The sequence below is a fragment of the Condylura cristata genome, unplaced genomic scaffold (assembly GCF_000260355.1).
Source record: "Condylura cristata isolate star-nosed mole 26May11 unplaced genomic scaffold, ConCri1.0 scaffold00021, whole genome shotgun sequence".
Taxonomy (NCBI): Eukaryota; Metazoa; Chordata; class Mammalia; order Eulipotyphla; family Talpidae; genus Condylura; species Condylura cristata.
Window position 1 is genome coordinate 30023577 of NW_004567122.1, and position 20832 is coordinate 30044408.

The 20832-nt window shown below is 35.7% G+C and overlaps 1 protein-coding gene and 1 pseudogene across 9 annotated transcripts in view; both read left to right on the forward strand.

Annotated features, from left to right (window-relative positions):
- LOC101623890 (ankyrin repeat and KH domain-containing protein 1) overlaps positions 1–20832 on the forward strand; it is a 130459-nt gene that overhangs the window by 10663 nt on the left and 98964 nt on the right. For all 9 annotated transcript variants that reach the window (XM_012727829.1, XM_012727830.1, XM_012727833.1 and 6 more), the window contains exon 2: positions 14043–14196. In XM_012727829.1, the coding sequence (XP_012583283.1) occupies positions 14043–14196 (154 nt within the window). The remainder of the gene's footprint in view (positions 1–14042; positions 14197–20832) is intronic.
- LOC105853896 lies at positions 15692–19912 on the forward strand (annotated as a pseudogene).

Sequence of the window (20832 nt, forward strand, 5' to 3'; positions counted from 1 at the left end):
GGCAAATATTTTCTCCCATTCTGTAAGTTGTCTTTTCAGATTTCTTGTCATTAAAATTTAAAAATTATAGTCAAGCCCAATTATTATTTATTTTTAATACGTTTTTATTCTCCCATTCATTTACAAAAGTGTGTAACATCAGGACTGTAGCTTCACACCTCATCATTCTTACCTGCCTCATTATTCCTTCACAAAGCTCTAGTGCCAATATATGATCACATTCTCCCTTCTATCCTTCCTTCCAGTCCCCTCCCAATTGAGCCTAAGAGTAGTACTTTACCACTTTGTTTTCTTTGGAAATTTATACTCCACAAGTAAGTGAAATCATCTCATAAAATTGTTTTTTACTTTCTGATTTATTTAACTTAGCATAATTTCCTAAAATCCTTTCATGTTGTCCATAAAAGCACTGTCTTTTTTTTAATTAGGAAAATATTGTTTAACTGAGTATATATACTATAATTTCTTTTTGTGTTTATTAATAGGTATATGGGTTGATTCTATGTCTTGGCTATTATGAATAATGCACAACCCAATTTCTTTGTTTTTTTCTTACAATTTTTATAGTTTCAGCTCTTATATTTAGGATTTTGATCCTTTTTTTCAGTTAATTTTTATGTAAGGTATGAGATCTAATTCAGTCTTTTGAAAGTGGATACACGCAGTTGTCCTGATAACACATAATGAAATGTTTCTTTTGCCATTGAATTGTCTTGCCACCCTTGTTAAAAATCTGTATGAAGATTTATTTCTATTCTGGTCATCTACATGTCTTCTTATGTCAGTTCCATGTTTTCTTGATTTCTGTACCTTTTTATAATAAGTATTTCAATTGGAGTATGTTTCTCAACCCTGTTCTATTTCAAGGTTGTTTTGGCTACTATAGGTTGTGGGGTATGTTCTTGTTCACTTGATCTGATCTTTGAAAGAGGTGTGATAAGGACTGTTTAATTTGCTGCAGAATTTGTGTACATATAAAAGATTACTTTCTCCCTCCATCATATTCTACCTCTCCTGAAATTTCTGCCCTTCTATTATATACTGAAGTTCAACAGGGGAGACTCACTTTTTAGCCCTGTTCTTCAGGCTGTCAGAGAGCAAGTTATCATAGTATTAGTGGGTTTTTATTTTTAAACTCAAACTTACGTTTGAGAGGAAACAAAGCTGAAGAGGGAAGATATGGTTGACCTGGGTAGTTAGAGTCCAAGTGTATTCTGTGTAGACTGTAATCTACAAGAAGAATGTGTACATAATTTATTTTTCCACAAGTGGATAAGTGAGGGACAAAAAAACATAGCAGTTAAACAATTTACATCAGATATCTTTTTTTTTAAAGATTTTATTTATGCGTACAAAAACTGGGGTACAGGCCAGAGGTGGGGTGTGTGTGAGGGATTCACCAGAGACAGAATGGGGAACAGAACCGGCAGATTGACGGAGCACACCACTGAGGGGAGCAGCAGGCAAGGCAGGAAAGGTCTGACACACCATGTGGGTCAGCTCACTGGCTGGGGATCAAACTTATGCTGGCAGCTACTAACTTTGTAGTGCTGTGCTTTAGTCTGTTGTACCACCGGGAAGGGTCCCTACATCAGGTGTCTTCTAACAACCGTGTAAAAGGTATTCAATATCTAAGTAACATACAATTTGCTTGACACCAAAGCCAGTGTTATTACCCATATGATTAAGTTGCAAAGCAAATCATGGATGTCACTGTTCAAATAGTCCCTCCCAATTATGTTAAATTACTAGTTGTTTTGACTACGAACAGTGAGTCTATACTGCATTTTACTTAGGACTGGACCAACAGGTTAACAAAGAAAAATTTATTTTCCTTTAGTTTGAAGAGACCATTATTTAAGGCTGTATTTAAATCAGGTGTATAGGTTTGACCTATATTTCTTCAACATAATATAGAATAGTATCATAGTATCAAAGGAATATATTATTTCTATTATCTTTTTGTTGTTAATCTGTTAAAATTATTCACTCATTCTCTACAGAAAAAAAATGGAGAGTTTAGTGTAGGGTTGAACCTCTTCATGAACTCAAATATTGCATAGTAAAATTTTGTCTTTCAGAGATTACAGTTCTTGGCAATTTTTTAAAGAATTCTGAATGGTATGGTAGAGTGGATTTATTTATTCCATAATAAATGGAGTCCACTGTTAAGCTTTGTGTTAGACTTTCAAATTATAAAGATGAAAAAAATATGGTACCTGACCTTGAAGTCATCATTCATTTAAAAAATATGAACATTTCAGGGAGTGTGAAATAGGTAAATTATTTATTCAAGTTATATTTATCCTTCAGTTTCCTTTTAGATGTTAACAATTTATATATTTGAGTGTTGGCTCTAGGTATTGTACAATTCAATTGTATTGCTTCATTTAGTTTTCTCTGATCTTGTAATAGATCAAGATCCTAAATCCAATGTGTGGATCATTACCCTGGATTAGCTGGATAATCATATAAAGGTTGATGTTTGGGTGTGTTACATCAAGAGTTTAAAGTGGCATGTTTAAAATGGCAGGTTTAAAGTGGCAGTGATTTAAAATGAAAGGATACCAAGACCATCAGCATAAGATGGTCTTGTGCTTACAAGTGCTTTGTTACATTCTATAAAATTTCAAGCATGTGCTGCTTCTGGGCCTTTGGCATTTATAGTAGCTTTCTTCTGTTAGATATCCATGTGGTTTTCCTTGCTGACATCTTTTATCAGTTTGCTAAGAGGCCTTCACCTGTCTTCTGTATATGTGCCATGAAAATCTCAGGCTTCCCAGTTCCAAAGTTGAGCTCATTTCTTCCTTCATCCGCGTAGTCCCCCACCTTTGTGAATTATATTGCCCGAAAGCTAGTCATTGTATTCAGAATCCTTGGAGTCAACATTTGCTATTTTTTCTCATCGTGCTTATTGAAGCAGGCACTTAAGTCCAATATGTTCTTTCTTGACATGTTGTTTATTTTCCCTTTTCCTATATTACTACCTTTACCCTATGTCAAACCATCATTTGTTTTCTGTACTTATTGTAAGTATTCTCTGAGTTTTTCTACCTCCAAGATTATTCCTCTCTATTTCTTCTTCTCCCTGCTATCAGAGTAAATTCTCTAATGGCAGTTTAATCACATCATTCTCATGGCAAAAAAAAAAAATCTTTCCTCTTCCTTAGATAAAGGCATACAAGATTATTTAGGATTTAGGCTTCTGTTTTTCAAACCTTATTCTTGCTGTATCCTGCTTTATTTACTTTTTATATTCCAGCCATATCAAATTGCTGTAGTTATGTGAATATATCAAGCCATTTATGCCCTGGTATATTTGCTTCCAATGCTTCTAAAATCACTATAGCTACTATATATGCAGAGTGCTTATTGCTTGCTGGGATAATACTTAACCTATGTATTCTCAAGAAGAAAGCTGTATTATTCCCAATTTACAGATAAGGAAGCTAAAGTTTAGAGACATTCTAAATTCATTAAAATTGTATATCTAATAATGAGAGAACCAGGATTTGAATTCAGGTATTTTGGACTCGTAATTCCCAAGTCCATGTTTATTACTATTACTGTACACTGCTGCTGTCATTTTTGTCCTTCTTTCCTATCCTATTGGATTTTCTTCTTCCAGAGTTGTCATCTCCAACTGATTGTCTTCTTTATAACCCCAGTTGGAAATGACCATTTCTTCCACTTTATTCCCTATGTAATTGTATATAAAGCATAGTATTTTTATTTATTTATTTATTATTTGGTTATCTGCCTTAATGAGTGGGAATCATGTCTTATTTAATTTTGTGTTCTCATGGTAAGTGTTTAATAAATTTCTATGATTGTGTGTGCTCAGGTTACTTGTTTGTTTGAGACAAGTATAATAGATTTTATATTATTTTTATAGAGTGTAGAGAGTAAGAAAGGTCTTTAGGTAAATTGAATTTAATAGTGCTATTACCAATAATAACTGATATTTGTTGAGGAGTTACCATGTGTTACTCACTTATGTAATTTTAGTATTCTTATTCGACTTAACTATCAATAAACCAGTAATATACTAATTGCTGTTCTTTTTATATTTTATACTTATTTTAAAGTTGAGGAAAATGAACCTCAGGGAGGTAAAAAAGATTAGCTAAAATCAGATCTGGCAATCTTAGTTTCCTTGCCCTTTAACCTTTTTTTTTAAAGATTTTTTAATTTATACATAAGAGAGTGGGGTTACAGGAAGTAAGAAGAATAACCAGTGACCAAGTGGGGAACAGAAAAGGCAGGTCAGCTGAAACACACTGCTGAGAAGAGCAGCAAGCAAGACAGAGATCTGCTGTGCCATGTGGGTCATCCCCCTGGCAGGGGATGGAACTTGTGCAGCAATGACTACAGATAGCATCTTAGTGCTGAACTTTAACCCCTTGTGCCACTAGGGAGGCCTCCCCCCTTGTTCTCAGTCTTAATGATATTAATTGGAGGTTTATAGATGCTTGAGGTTTTTTTTTACTTACTAAAATTGAGTGTTTCTTTAGACATCAGTATTTATTTTCTATTTAAAGCAGAACCCAGGACTTCTTTCTGAACTCAACCAAACCCATTTATTTCCATAGGGAAAATACAGCGTAATGTTTCTTTTTTCAAAGCTAAAATTTTAATGTCCTTAATTGCCATATACTTCATTCCTTGTGATTTCTAATGAGTATGTGAGCAGTCTACTTTTTAAAAAACCAATTGTGGCACAAACTTTGTTGTTTGTGTACTGGTTAGAAATAATGTAGATGTAGTTGCCAGAAATTACTAAATAAAAGCATGACTTGTCTGTATCTGTAAGAGCTCTGGGAGAGAGGAAATAGAATTAAATCCATTATTTTTAAAGACTTTTTTTTCCTGATAAAACTTTTATGGTTAAATTGTGACATGATACTTCTAGATTTTCTGTGTACTTCATTTGTTAGTATTTTTATTTTTAAATTCCACTGTTTGGGAGATCACTTTGAAAAGACGTGAGCTTTGAAGTCTTTAGGTAACTACATGGTTATGTGTGCTCAAGTCACTTAACTTTTTTGAATTTCAGTTAGTTAAAATGAAGATCACTCGATTTATTTTATCAAGTGGTTAAGATGATTGAATGGAATACTATGTCGAAAATACTGACACCCAGAGAGAGGAATTGTATAAATGTGTTTTTAAAGTACTTAATAGAAGATATCATTAAAAAAGCCATCACAAAAAAAGAAACACATGTCTTTTGCAGCAACTTGGATGGAGCTGGAAAAGATCATGCTTAGTGAGATAAGCCAGAAAGAAAAAGAAAAATCCCGATGGTTTCGCTCATAGCAGGAGTATAATGGGCCAGGCGAGAAAATAATTCGAATAATGAACAGCCATATACCAGAGACATTTTATGGGGGTGGAGTGGGGAATGGAATCAGAAACGGGGAGGGAAGTGCTCAGGACTATGGTGATGGCACATGGGTGACTCGGTGATGGGAAACCCACAGGGATTAAAATTGAGATGAAAAAAAAAATGTACAAAATGATGTAAAAATAAACTATCATATTATATAAAAATAAAGTGATCACATTTAGAGACTTCAAAAATAATAGTGACTATATTAAAACTGTAGTTAAGAAATGAAATTTCTGTAGCTTGGCCAAATAGAATTCATTTTCTCTAGCTTTAACTTGGTATTAGAAAAAGCATGATGCTTTTTCTCATACTGTTGTGAAATGAAGCATCAGAAATCCTAAGAAACTATTTATGTTCTTTTAAGAAGATTATTGTGGATCTGAACTAGGGAACACAGTTTTTCTTGTAGCCTTTTCATTCTAGTATTTAAAATGTTGATTGTATTTACAGAGTCTTACAGAATCAGCAAAATTCATTCTTTATGAATGTATGTATTTTAATACATCATTTGAGTTGCTGGGTTGCAACTTTATTACTTCCTTCCTCTGAGTGAATCTTTGGGCATGTTTTGTAGTGGATGTTGCTGTTGAAAGAGTTCTGGGCCCTCCTTGGTGGTTAAAGCATAGCACCATGAAGCTATCCACAACCACTGCAGCACAAGTACTATCCCTGGCAAGGGAGGTAACCCACATGGCGCAGCAGACCTCTCCTGTCTACCCATTGCTCCCCTCAGCAGTGTATTTCAGTAAATCTGCCTGTTCTGCTCCCCACTCTGTCTCTGGTGAATCTTCTGTAAGCATAAATAAATAAATCTTTTTAAAAATTATTTATGCATACCAGAACTAGGGTATAGGCCAGAGATATGGGGGTGAGAGGATTCACTACAGACAGAATGGGGAGCAGAACAGGCAGATTTACTGAAATACACGGCTGAGGGGAACAGTGGGCAGGTCAGGACAGGTCAGCAGGGCCATGTGGGTCAGCTCCCTGACCAGGAATCGAACTCGTGCTGCAGTGGCTTCAGAGAGCTTCATAGTTCTGTGCTTTAACCCATTTTTTTTTTTCAAAGATTTATTTATTCATATGGAACTGGGGTATAAGCCAGAGATGTGGAGGGTAAGAGGATTCACCAGAGATAGAGAGGGGAGCAGAACAGGCAGATGGATGAAGTACACTGCTGAGGGGAGCAGCGGCCAGGTCAGGAGAGGTCTGCTGCGCCATGTGGGTCAGCTCCCTGACCAGGAATCGAACTCGTGCTGCAGTGGCTTCAGAGAGCTTCATAGTTCTGTGCTTTAACCCATTTTTTTTTTCAAAGATTTATTTATTCATATGGAACTAGGGTATAAGCCAGAGATGTGGAGGGTAAGAGGATTCACCAGAGATAGAGAGGGGAGCAGAACAGGCAGATGGATAAAGTACACTGCTGAGGGGAGCAGCGGCCAGGTCAGGAGAGGTCTGCTGCGCCATGTGGGTCACCCCCTGGCTGGGGATGGAACTCGTGGCTTCAGAGAGCTTCATAGTTCTGTGCTTTAACCCATTTTTTTTTTTCAAAGATTTATTTATTCATATGGAACTAGGGTATAAGCCAGAGATGTGGAGGGTAAGAGGATTCACCAGAGATAGAGAGGGGAGCAGAACAGGCAGATGGATGAAGTACACTGCTGAGGGGAGCAGCAGGCGGGTCAGGAGAGGTCTGCCACGCCATGTGGTCACCTCCGGGGCAGGCAGGAATCAAACTCATGTGGAAGTGGCTTTAGCTTCTCAGTGCTGTGCTTTAACCCGCTGCGCCACCAGGGCGGGCCCCAAATTTGAATTTCTTAAAGGAACTTTATTTTTGAAGGTTTATGAAGAGAGAGAGAGTATTTTATAAATTTTAACCTCATGAGCTTGGTCTTAGCTCCATTTGGAACTTAGGGGATTGTTTTTCAAGGTTATCAGAAATCAATTGTGGCTACTGATATTTTAGTCTCTATCTCAATGCAAATTCATGTATTGTGTTAAAAATAAAAATTCATAGATCATTTTGTGTATTAAAAGAGATTTTGTAAAAAATCTATTTTCAACATTTGAGAGCTTGATGAGTTTTATAATTACAGCATTTGACAACATGATGAGAATATATACAAAAATGTATACTATTGATGTTTTATGATAGAATATTCCTTTTTACATATTATTCTAACTAGCAATGCTATTTCCAAAAAAATAACCTTAGAAAAGGTAATAATTGGTGATCGACAGAGATATATATGGTTAGGTTTTATTACTATTTATTTTACTATTATAAGACTTAAAATATTAATATTATTGAAAACTAATTATATATAACTGCTTATTTAAGCTTCATGGAATTTTTTTTTAAGTGTAGGTGAGTTTTGGCTAACTCATAGCTGGGTTAATAAATCATCTTTCTAACTAGATTTTGATCAGGGTGACTCAGGGTTTTTTGTTTGTTTTTAATGAAATAATAGTTGAATCTGGTTAAATTCCTTAGTAACTGTTGCCATCCAGTGGTTCATTTCTGAAATGTCAAATGGAACCCAAAAAAATGAGACAAAATATGTGTTCTTTCTTGCCTTTGTTTAAAATCTAGCTAAGACTGCAATACTCATTTTCAAAAAGAAGGCAGGGGAAAAAGACTTTTGAGGAGGAAAATACACTGATTTACATTTAGCATATTAGGAGATATTAGCTAAAGAGAAAACCCAGTTTTTTGCGGACCAGACTTCCTCTTATCCATTTACCTTCACCTTTTATTTTTGTACCTAACCAGTGGTAGAAAAAATCTGCAATGTTTGAAAAATTGAAATAAACTTTCTTGCCATTGGCAAAACAGTACCACTAAAGGTGAATATTTTGTTTGCTGCTGATTGAAACCGCAGGAGAGCAATCAGCTGTGTAACTTTATCATAAAGCAATAAGGAATTTTCTGTAAGCTTTTAGCTATATTTAAGAACCTGAGGTTTTATGTTTATTTATATGAAGACTAATTTTGTAGGTATGTCATTATAGAATGACACAGCCATTCTATAGACTTTTTGTGTGCTATGTCCTGAATCCTTTTATATTAAAGGGATGGAACTGATTTTAATTTTTCCATGTTTCTAGCTTGACTGATGAGATATATTTTCAGGTAATGCTTGCTATTTATACTCAAAAATATAAAAACATATTTCAACAGGTTTATCAGATAAGATGTTTATAAACTGCCAAAAGTAATATCCCAAATATTTACAAAGTAGTAGGCATAATTGGATATGTTGTCCTTTAATTGATTTTATATTGAATGGGTTTTTTAAATTTCAGAGAGGATGGGAAAAAGGCAATACTAAAATTGAGTATTTTTCGGCACATCTAATTGACAAAAATGTACCCAAATCATTTATGTGTTTAGTGATGTATAACTAATTCTGACTTTTCCATAAATATTCTTAGATACTTAAATGTTGACCTTATAATTAGATGAAAATGTAAGTATGAAATGTCCATAGGTACACTTGACGGTTAAAGTGATCATCACAAGAAAAAATATTTCTAACTATGTAAAATGATGCCTATTAACTGTGGTAGTCATTTCACAATATTTACATACATGAAATTCTTTTAGCAATGTTAAATATTAGTTATATCTCAATAAAACTGAAAAAATAGACATAGAAAAAAGAAAATTCAAGTGAATGCTGATAAAAATGCATCAGGCTAGGTTCTTAGTGTAATTCTACCAGTTTGAAAGCCATTGAAGATAGACTCTGGTGTGGGTTATGGGACAAGACAAAAATGTTGTAATCACACAGATTTATATTCTAAAAATAATATTTATGTAGTTTTATTAATTTAGAAATCTTCTGTCATTTCAATTGCATTGTACAATATGTGGACCAAGTATTGTGTGTGTTTATTGAGAATGAAATGAAATGTCAGAAAGGTTGAATTGCCTCAGGTCACATACAGTGCCTGAAGAAACTGGTACATTAACCTAGTTCTCTTGGTTTCTAGTGTAGTATTTTTTCCATTGAGCTGGTCAAAACTTGAATTTATGTGCACTGTTAAGAACTGGGGAATTAAATTCAGAAATTGTCTTATGAGTTACAATTCTCAGAGAGGTTATAAGCCCTCTGAAGGGAAAGGACATATTTCTGTTTCATGATGTTATTCTGAACTTGCTTCTTCCCCCAAACTTAGGAATGTGTGCCATGTGTGTGGTTTTTTTAAACCATAAAGTTATTGAGTTAATAACTCTTGTCATAAGATTTAGTATTTTAAAGTATGCAATTCTATCGTTTTTAGTGTATTCACAAGATTGTGCAGAATTTACTATTATCTAACTGAAAATATTTCCATCCTTCCAAAACAAATTTTTTTATTAAAGATTTATTTATTTATGCACAAAGATCTGGGGTACAGGCCAGAGATGCAGGGGTGGTGAGAGGATGCACCAGAGACAGAGTGGGGAGCAGAACAGGCAGATGGATGAAGTACACTGCTGAGGGGAGCAGTGGGCGGGTCAGGAGAGGTCTGCTGGGCCATGTGGGCCACCTCCCAGGCAGGCAGGGATTGAACGCATCCAAAAGTGGCTTTAGCTTCTCAGTGCTGTGCTTTAACCCGCTGTGCCACCAGGGAGGGTCCTCCAAAAAGAATCTTTAGACCTATTCACACTCGGTCCTGTTTCTCTATTTCCTGACTTAATAGGTAGTCACTATCTACTTTCTGTCTATGGATATGCTTATTTTGGAATCATCTTTGACTTTGTATGTCTGGCTTCTTCTTTCACTGAGCTTGATGTTTTAAAGTTTCTTCTAGGGTATGGAAATGTCAGTACTTAATCTCTTTTATGACTGAATTCCATTGTTTGGATATACTTCATTTTGTTTATCCATTTGTCAGCTGACATTTGGGTTTCCTTATGTAGGGCGTTATGCATGATGCAGTTATGAACAAACACTGTACAGGTTTTTGTGTGAAAATGCATGTTTTCAGTTCTTTTAGGTGTATATTGTCATGTATCTCTTAATGATGGGGATACATTTTGAGAAGTGTATCACTAGGTGATTCATAAACATCATAGAATGTACATATAGGTAGACAGCATAGCCTGCAACCCATCTAGACTGTGGTATAGCCTTTTGGTAGCACTATTGAATTTGTTGGTAAGAGATGTGTCTTTTCACATCTCTTAGAATTTCAGGGTCATGCAGTGATTCTGTTTTATTTTTGAACTGCCATACTTTCCCATGGTAGCAGCCTTATTTTTATTCCCACTTACAATGTATGAAATACCTTATGTTTTGTGAGGTCGATAATCATCACTTTACAAATCTTCAAGGCCATTTTTAATTTCATTCCCTTCCACCTCTATCCCTATTTATTGAAATGCATTGTATGCATTCTTCAAAGGATAGCACTCACATGCTACTTGTTATGTAAAATTTCCTTGGATTACTTGAGCTAAAAGTGGTATTGCTCCCTTTAATGCATATTGTTCTATCATTTACTTCTCTTTGACATCTTTTGTTATAGTTGTTGAGGTCATGGCATAAATGGGAAAGAATTGGAATCCTGAACTTAGAATTTTAAAATGCTCCATGATGCAGATAATGCTGTATTTATCTCCATAATATATATATAATGCTATATCACACCAATGTTGTTTAAAAAAAAAAATATAAGGGACTTCCTGGGTGATGTTAGGAGTTAAAGCACAGCACTACGAAGCTATCTGCAGCCATGGCAGCATGAGTTTGATCCCTGGCTAGGGAGGTGACTCACATGGCATGGCAGACCTTTCCTGTCCCTGCCCGCTGGGCCCCTCAGCAGTATATTTCAGTCAGTTTGCCTGTTCTGTTCCCCATTTTCTGTCTCTGGTGAATCCCCTTAACCCCCACACCTCTGGCCTGTACCCCAGTTATATGCATAAATAAATAAAATCTTAAAAAAAATAAAGTCCTATAAATACACACCACCTCTATTTGTAAAATTCCAGAATTTGAAATGACAGATATCTATTTTTACAACTGCAAGTATATAGGTCTGCAGATACCTAATAATTTCTTGTACTTGCACCAAACTTCTTAATATAAGCAGATAGACAACTGGTAGTCTACATTTACCTGTAGACATGAGTCTAGAATAGAATCTCTGTTAGTTCTATATTAAAGAAGCTTGGTTCAACATAGTACACGACTTAATATTGTTACAGCTGTAGTTTTAAGATTTATTTTGTAAAATCATATTATGTTACTAAACATTAAAATATTTCAAATCATTTTAACTTTACTGTCTTTATTAGCTTAAATATCTTTTTTTGGTGAAATACCATTGTGAAAATTGATAACCATATCGCCAAATATGTCAGTAATATCCAAAATAACATGATCCTTTTTTAAAGATTCATTTTATTTATTTATGTATACAAGAATTGGGATCTAAGGCTAGAGGTGAGGGGGAGGGTAAGGGGATTCACCAGAGACAGAGTGGGGAGCAGAAGAAGTAGATCTACTGAAATACACTCTGCTGAGGAGCAGTGGGTCACACAGGACAGGTCTTCTGTGCCATGGGTTACTAGCTCCCTGACTGGAAAGTCATACAGCGGTGGCTGATGATAGTTTGATAGCACTGAGATTTAACCCCTGTGCCACTAGGTAGGCCCTGTGATCCTTCTTAAAAATATATCTATATGGTATAATGCCTTATGGTTAAGAACACAGATTCTTATAGATGTACGGCCTGGGTTTGAAATCTGGCTTTGCCATTTATTAGCTGTGTGATCTTGGAGAAGTACTTAACATTTCTGTTCCTGATTTTCTATCTACAAGTATATATACACAATCCCTTCCTATAGGTACTTGCATGTTATAGACATAGGTACATAAATACTAGCTTATGGTTATATACACAAGTACTCATGTTAATATAAATACATAATTTTAACAAAATAAATACTGTTTTGAATCATGCAATTTTCACTTAATTTTATTCATGCTTTCTCATGTCATTAAATATGCTTCAAAACATTGTTTTTAATAAATGCACATAGTACATCCTATGAATATACAAAATATACTTATCAAATTCCCCATTAGAATTTTCCTCCTTGATTTTTTGAATTGTAGTTAATGCTTTGACACCCTTTGTTATAGTTGAGTTCATGGAATAAATGGAAGAGAATTGGAATCCTTAACTTGGAATTTTAAATTGTTACATGATGCAGATACGTTGTATTTATCTCCATAGTATATATAATACTATATAACATCAGAGTTGTTTTTTTAAAAATAAAATAAGACATTAACATGAATACATAATTAGGTAAGTATATTTGGTATATTCATAGTATGGACTCTGCAGTCATTAAAATCAATGTTTTGAAGCACATTTAATGGCATAAAGAAAGCATGAATAAAATTAAATGAAAATTGTAGTTAATGGTTTGTATCTGCAAATACTTTTTTGAAAGATTTATTTACTAATGATTCAGAACTGGGGTACAGGGCAGAGATGCAGGGGCAGTGAGGGGATTCAACAGAGACAGAGTGGGGAGCACAATAGGCAGGTTGGTGAAGTAACACTGCTGAGGGGGGCGGCAGGCTGGTCAGGAGAGATCTGCCCCCTCTGTGGGTCACATCCTGGCTGGAGATGGAATTTGTGCTGAAGGGGCTGCAGCTAGCTTCATGGTGCTGCACTTTAACCTGTTGTGCTACCAGGGAGGGCCCTGCAAACCCATTTTTTTTTTTTGTTTGTTTGGCTTTCTGGTAATATTTTAAGGACAGATTTTTAAAAGTGGAATTACTGTTATGAATGGCCTTTTGATTTAGGGGGCCCTACCTCGTGGCACAAAGGGTTAAAGCATCACACTGAATCTATCTGAAGCCCCTGCGGCAGGAGTTCAGTTCCCAATCAGGGAGCTGACCCACATGGTGGGCAGATCTCTCTTGACACACCGGCTGCTCCCCTCAGCAGTGTATTTCATCGACATGCCTGTTCTGCTCCTGACTCTGTCTTTGATGAATCCTCTCACTCACTGCAGTCTGGCTGCATCCCATTTCTTTTATGCATAATTGATAAAGCTTCTAAAAATAATTTAGAATTAACTTTGAAATTAAAGTGTTTATGTTTATTTCATAAGTTGATTTTCTTCTAACATTCATTTCAAGAAGTATGTATTAAAACTTGCTATGTATGCTGTATTCTTAGACCTACAGGGTAGAACAGTGAGCAAATAAGGACGGTTTTTGGCTTATGGAACTTTCTTATCTATATGACTGTAGATAGCTGTCAGTGGGTTAAATCTTACTTTATTTTGTTTAAGAGTTAGCATTGATTAAATTAGAAAAGCTTTGCTTTAATAACTTAACTATGTTATGCTGTCTTTTTACTACCTGGTATTATATACATCTTCCTATGTGTCTGTGTCCATGTACATGTTTTGTTAATAAAAACAAAACACTGATTCTTAGGCTCTGTGCTAGCATATGAATCTGGTTTGCCTGGGTTATACCTGTAAACATTCCTGAAGATAAGCAGGCGGTTGGGAGACACTCAGATTCTCTTCCTATAGTCTCCATAACTTACCTGGTTATATTTAGGTTACAATTCAGCAGTCAACTTAAATTGTAAGTATTCTAACGGTAATTGATATCTTTAATTAAAACAGGTTGAATCATTTATTTTGGACCAAGAGGATCTGGATAATCCAGTGCTTAAAACAACATCAGAGATATTCTTATCAAGTACAGCAGAAGGAGCAGATTTACGCACAGTGGATCCAGAGACACAGGCACGACTAGAAGCATTACTAGAAGCAGCAGGTATGTTATTTTTTGTCTGACTTTTTTCTGTAAAGAAAGTTAAAGAGTTAACTTTCTCTACAAAAGTTATATGAAATACCCTCATTATTTAATGTATAATATTTGAAAGCTTTACCAAATTTGTATTTTTTATTTCCTAAAGTAAAAGTTGATATTTGGTATTTAAGGATTCTTGTTAAAAAATTGACACTAAGTTATTTATGTGTTCAGTACCAACATTTTCAGGGTATTAGATAATCAGCTACTTTTCAAGGAAAATATTACCAATTACAATATAAAATGAAAATGTGGGAGGTAAGCTTTGTTCCTCAGATTATGATTCTTAACTGATTTAAGGAACTCTGCATGTGATTACTTTTTCACTTTAGTCTATTTGTGACTTAATATGGATGGCTTTTTTTACTTAAAACATTGAACACAAAATTGGTGCAAAAGATACTAAATGTTGCTAATTTCTTGTGAAACTGTGGAAAAGAAAAATCTGTGATGAGCATACATTCTTAAAATAATGGCTACTTATCATATTTTATTTGCTATACAAAGTTTCCTTTCTACTGTAATGAAATTCTTAAAATTGTTTTAAGAAGAAAGTTAAATTTTTTAGTTTTTCATATTCTGACATATGTTCACTCTTGTTTTTTGTTTTTGTTTTTAAATAAAGAATTAGGGTATAGGCCAGAGGTGTGGGTTATGAAATGACTCACCATAGATAGGGAGCAGGACAGGTATATTTACTGAAATGCATTGTTAAGCTTAAGGAGCAGTTGGCAAGACAGAAAAGCTGCTGCACCATATGTGGGGCTAGCTTCCTAGCAGGGATCCAGTGCAGACCTTAGTGGTGATAACACTGAGACTGAAATCCCTAGGCCACCAGTGAGGCCCCTGATATATGTTCACTTTGTGTAAGTTATATTTGTTTAATATAAATTATATGCACATTACTCACATATAAGAATTTTATCAGATTTTTTTAAATTGTGCTGCTTTTTTTTTTTTTTAAGATTTATTTACGCATACAGAACTGGGGTACAGGCCAGAGGTGCAGGGGCGGTGAGAGGATCACAGAGACAATGTGGGGAGCAGAGTAGGCGGAACGATGAAGTACACTGTTGAGGGGAGCAGCAGGTGAGGCAGGAGACTGCTGCGCCATGTGGGTCACCTCCCCAGCTGGGGATCAAATTGGCACTGATGCGGCTATGGCTAGCTTGCAGTGCTACACCCTAATCTGTTGTTGCCACCAGGAAGGGCCATCAGATTGATTTTTAACATAGTGCCTAGACATTTATTAAGAGTGCTGTATGGATGTATCTTAATATATCACATATGTACGTATACATGTATCTTAATCCCATGTTAAAGCTATTAAAATGTAGAAAATTAAAACCTCTGCGGAAATTTTTTGGAGTGTTTTAAGAAGCATAATATTCAAGTAAGTATTCTAAAGTATCATATTTCATATTGAAGCAAGAAAAACAATGTTGCATTTCACCAAATAATGACTGGAGGAAGTAAGAATGAAAAGAAATTGTGTATTTTCATATATATATATATTGGTAGAAAGAAAATAAACCTTGAAAACAATGATTTTCTGTCTTCTAAGGGATTTCAGAATGTTGTGAATATTAAAATTCCAGGTACTCTAGATGTTGTTTAGATATTCTTGGAGAGACTGATACTTTATATCATATTTTAAAATTTATCCTGTTGTGGAAAGCCATAGGTACAGTTTGTAGCAGTTGATGTTAGTTCATCTGATGTGTTTTTTGGAACTGGTGGAAACTTAAAATTAAACTAAATAAATATCCAGTAATGACTCTGATTTAAGACAGGACTAGTAATAATAATAATAAATATATATACATTTATATATATTTGTTATATTATACTAATATATAATGTTATGTTAGTAATTAAAATGGCATCTTTTCCCTCTGGATTTCTTGTGAGTCTGCTAGTTGTGATTTTGCTATATATGCTACATAAAATTCCTCAAATAAAAGTGCTATGGTTACACTCTAAATTATTTTTTCTTATATATATATATATTTTTTTTTTTTTAAAAGATTTATTTATTTATTCGTACAGAGCTGGGGTACAGGCCAGAGATGCGGAGGGTGAGAGGATTCACCAGAGACAGAGCGGGAAGCAGAACAGGCAAATCCACGAAGTACACTGCTGAGGGGAGCAGCGGGCGGGTCAGGAGAGGACTGCCACGCCATGTGGTCGCCTCCGGGGCAGGCTGGAATCGAACTCTTGCGGAAGTGGCTTTAGCTTCTTAGTGCAGTGCTTTAACCTGCTGCGCCACCAGGGAGGGCCTTTTCTTATATTTTGATGTCTTACATTTATTTGGTTTGCTTATAGCAGAGTAAAATGTGAACTGAAGGTGTTTCTCTTCTTTAGGATTTCTCTGTACTAATTTCCTTCTCCAGACCAGACCTGATTATAGGTGGTAGTATATCCTTTGCTCTCTGGTTTATGTTGACCCCTGACTCTTGTTGCGAATACTATCCTATAACCCTGATTCCGTGATTAAGCATTTTAAATTAATTTCTGTTTTTCTGGACACCCCATGATTCTTCTTTAGGGTTTTTTTCTTTTGTGCTCTTTTCTGATTGATGGGAAGCTTAGTATAAGTAGTACAATATCATAGAACTGCTTGTTTTTTATAACTGCAATGTTAGAGAAAGCTTTGTTTTCAAGGAGGTGTCAGAAAGTAATGAATTTTAAAATTTAGTGTACTTTGACTACTTAAACATTGTTGGATATAATATTATGTCCAAAGGATTTTAAAATGTCTTCCTTTCTAAGACCCGGGGGGTGGGGGGGTGTCAGTCAGTTCCCTGTTTAAAGAATATTTTCTTTTTGTGGTTTACTATATTCATTTATTTTTTTGAACTTTGGTGTTTAGCCTATAGCATTTGTGATGAATTTTTAGACTTGTGTTTCCTAACCACAATTTTTTAAATTGAAGTGTCATTGGCTTTTAATGCTGTTTTTAATTATGAGAATATATTAGACATTGCTTCTTTCTTAAGGAACATAGAATTCTTGATACTGCTTGAGCAAAAACAAGATAAAATTGAAAAAAAGTTTAAATATTCTTGAGCTTCTTAAAATTAAGTATAGTAGTCATATAAAAAATGTTTAAAATGTTTCTCTAAATTATAAATATACATACTGCGAAATAAGTAAAGTGTAGACATTGACAGAGATGTCAATACCTCACTCTCCCCAATGGATAGATTAACTGAACAGAAAATAAACAAGGATACAATATCCTTAAACAAAGACTGCATGGACCTAATGGACATTTACAGGGCACTATAGCCCCAAAAGTAAAATATATTTTTCTCAAGTGCACATGGGATATTCTCCAGAATATACCACATTCTGGGACATAAAACAAATATCAACAAATTTACAAAGCCTGATGTCATACCTAGCATTTTCTTGGACCATAAAGCATCAAATCTAGAAATAAAGATATCAAAAGAAAGCAGGGAATACACTACTGAAAGACTACTTGGTTAATGAGGAAATCAAAGAAAAATTAAAAAGTATCTCGAGACAAATGATAATGATACAACGTTGCAAAAATTTAATGGGATATAGTAAAAGCAGTACTATGAGGGAAATACATAGCAGTCAGGCCCACATCAAGCAACAAGAACACAGATGAATAACTATCTTTGTTATTGCAAAGTATTCAAAAAAGAACAAACAAATCCAAAAGTCAGTAGAAGAGAAATAATAAAAGTCAAAACTTTTAGATATAAACGGTAAAGAAATTTAAAAGACCACCCCCCAAAGGTTAATTAAACCAAAAGCTGATTCTTTGGAAAAGTAGAGAAACCTCTAACAAGGCTCACTAGAAAAATAGGGGTAAAATCTCAAATACATGGAATCAAAAATGAAAGAGATCCCAACACATACTGCAGAAATTTGGAGGCTAATTAGAGACTTATGAACATCTAAATACTAACATTCAAAAATCTAGAAGACATGAACAAATTTTTAGAACTACATAACCATTGAGACTGAATAGGGAAGAAGTAGAAATCCTGAGCAAAGAAGTAGAAGTACTGATCATAAGCAAAGAAATTAAAACAGTAATCAAAACTCTCCAGAAAAACCAAAAATCTGCGACCAGATGACTTAACAAGTAAATTCTACCAAACCTTCAGACTAGATGAACTAATACCTATTGTGCTCAGACTCTGCCAGAAAATGAAAAAAAAAGGAATACTAACAAAATACATTACTCTAACACCAAAACAAAACGAAAAAAGAAAATTACAGACCAATATCCCTAATCAGTACACATGCAAAAAATCCTCACAAAATGGTCTGAGACCCGGGACAAGAGCTGCCTTCCTGCATTTGCCGCCCACGGCCCAGCTGCCACCATGGCCTTTTACTGCATTTTGTGTTTCTGTGTGGAATTGCGGATTTCACCAGAAGTTTTGGTATTACTACTCCTGAGCAAATGATTGAGAAGACCAAAAGAGAAACTGTGTATCCACCGTACAAATTTACCCTTGGTTCAGAAGACCAGGGACCGCTGGACATTGAGTAGCTGCTGTCACCAGCTGATAATCAGCAGGTGGAACAAGTGATTGTTTTGTATTCTGGAAACAAAATTTTTGAGGACTACTGTAAAGATCTGAAAGGACGAGTACATTTTATAAGCAGTGATCTCAAATCTGGTGATGTATCAATAAATGTAACAGATCTACAGTTGTCATATATTGGCACCTGTCAGTGCAAACTGAAAAAAGCTCCCAGTATTGGAAATAAGTTTCAGCTCACAGTTCTTGTTAACCTTCAGGTACAAAGTGTTACATTGATGGGTTAGAAGAAAGTGGAAATGACTTTTAACTAAAATGTGAACCAAAAGAAGGTTCACTTCCATTACAATGAGTGGCAAAAAGTCTCTAATTCACAGAAGCTGCCCTTCTTGTGGTTAGCAGGTATGAATTCACCAGTTATATCTATAAAAATGCCAGTACCAGGCCCTCCCTGGTGGTGCAGCGGGTTAAAACACAGCACTGAGAATCTAAAGCCGCTTCTGCATGAGTTCGATTCCCCGCCTGCCCTGGAGGTGACCACATGGTGTGGCAGACCTCTCCTGACCCGCCCGCTGCTGCCCTCAGCAGTGTACTTCGTCCATCTGCCTGTTCTGTTCCCCACTCTGTCTCTGGTGAAGCCTCTCACCGCCCCTGAGCCTCTGGCCTGTACCCCAGTTCTGTATGCACAAATAAATAAATCTTTAAAAAAAAAAAATGCCAGTACCAGTACTCTGCAACATACAGCTGTACAGTCAAAAACAGTGGGCTCTGACGAGTGCCTGCTCTACCTGGATGTTGTTCCCCCTTCAAATAGAACTGGAACAACTGCAGGAGCATTATAGGAACTTTACTTGCTCTAGTGCTCATTGGTCTGACCGTCTTTTGTTGTCATAAAAAGCACCGAGAAGAAAAATATAAAAAGGACATTTATCATGAAATCAGGGAATATGTGCCCCCAAAAAGCCCCATGTCCTCTGCCAGAAGCTACATCGGCAGTAGCCACTTATCCCTGAGATCCATGCCACCTTCCAATATGGAAGGATATTTTAAGACTCAGTATGACCAAGTACCGAGTGAAGACTGTGAGCGTGCTCCTCAGAGCCCAACTCTCCCACCAGCTAAGTGCTGATAGCATTACAGTGGTATAATTATGAAGAACTACCGAAGAATGTGAAGGACTGCACTATTTGGCTTTAGACTTCTAGTAAAGACTAACATATTGAAAAAAAGCTCCAGGAGATAAGCATGGCTGTTAAGAACAGATCTATTTTATGAAATGGCATAAGGGATTAAAGTCAGATATTACATCAGAATCAGTACAGGCCAAAGTCTTAGGAAGATAGTATGCAGTTACTTTAATGGTAAAAGAAATTTTGTTATAGTTGTATTTTCACTTTACTGCAACTAACACATTTTAGATCTTTTATATGCCTATTTTGATACTACAGCCTTTGAGGAAGGTATGGTTTATAAAAAGCAGCCTTTGAGGAACGTATGGCTAATAAAAAGTTATTTTTTTAAAAAAGGTGTATTTATTTATGCTCACAGAACTGAGGTACAGACCAGAGGTGTCGTGGGTGAGAAGATTCCCACCAGAGAGTGGGAAGCAAAACAGGCAGATTGACAGAGTACACTGCTGAGGGGAACAGTTAGGGAGGGGGGGGTCAGAAGAGGTCTGCCGCGACATGTGGGTCAGCCCCCTGGCCAGGGAACAAACTCATGCTATAGTGGATTCACTCCAGAGAGCTTCATAGTGCTGTGCTTTAACACATTGTTCCACCAGGGAGAGCCCAAGTTTTTTTTTTTTTTTCTTCAAAAGTTAGTATTTTTAGAGAAAAAAATCCTTATATGATGAATCCAGAAATACATTAAAAGAATCATATGCCATGGGGCCCTCTCTAGTGGGTTAAAACACAGCACTATGAGGCTGTCCACAGCCACTGCAGCATGAATTTGATGCCCGGACACGGGGTGACCCACATGGTAAAGCAGATCTCTCCTGTCTCATCTGATGCTCCCTTCAGCAGTGTATTTCAGTCCACCTGCCTGTTCTATTCCCCACTCTGTC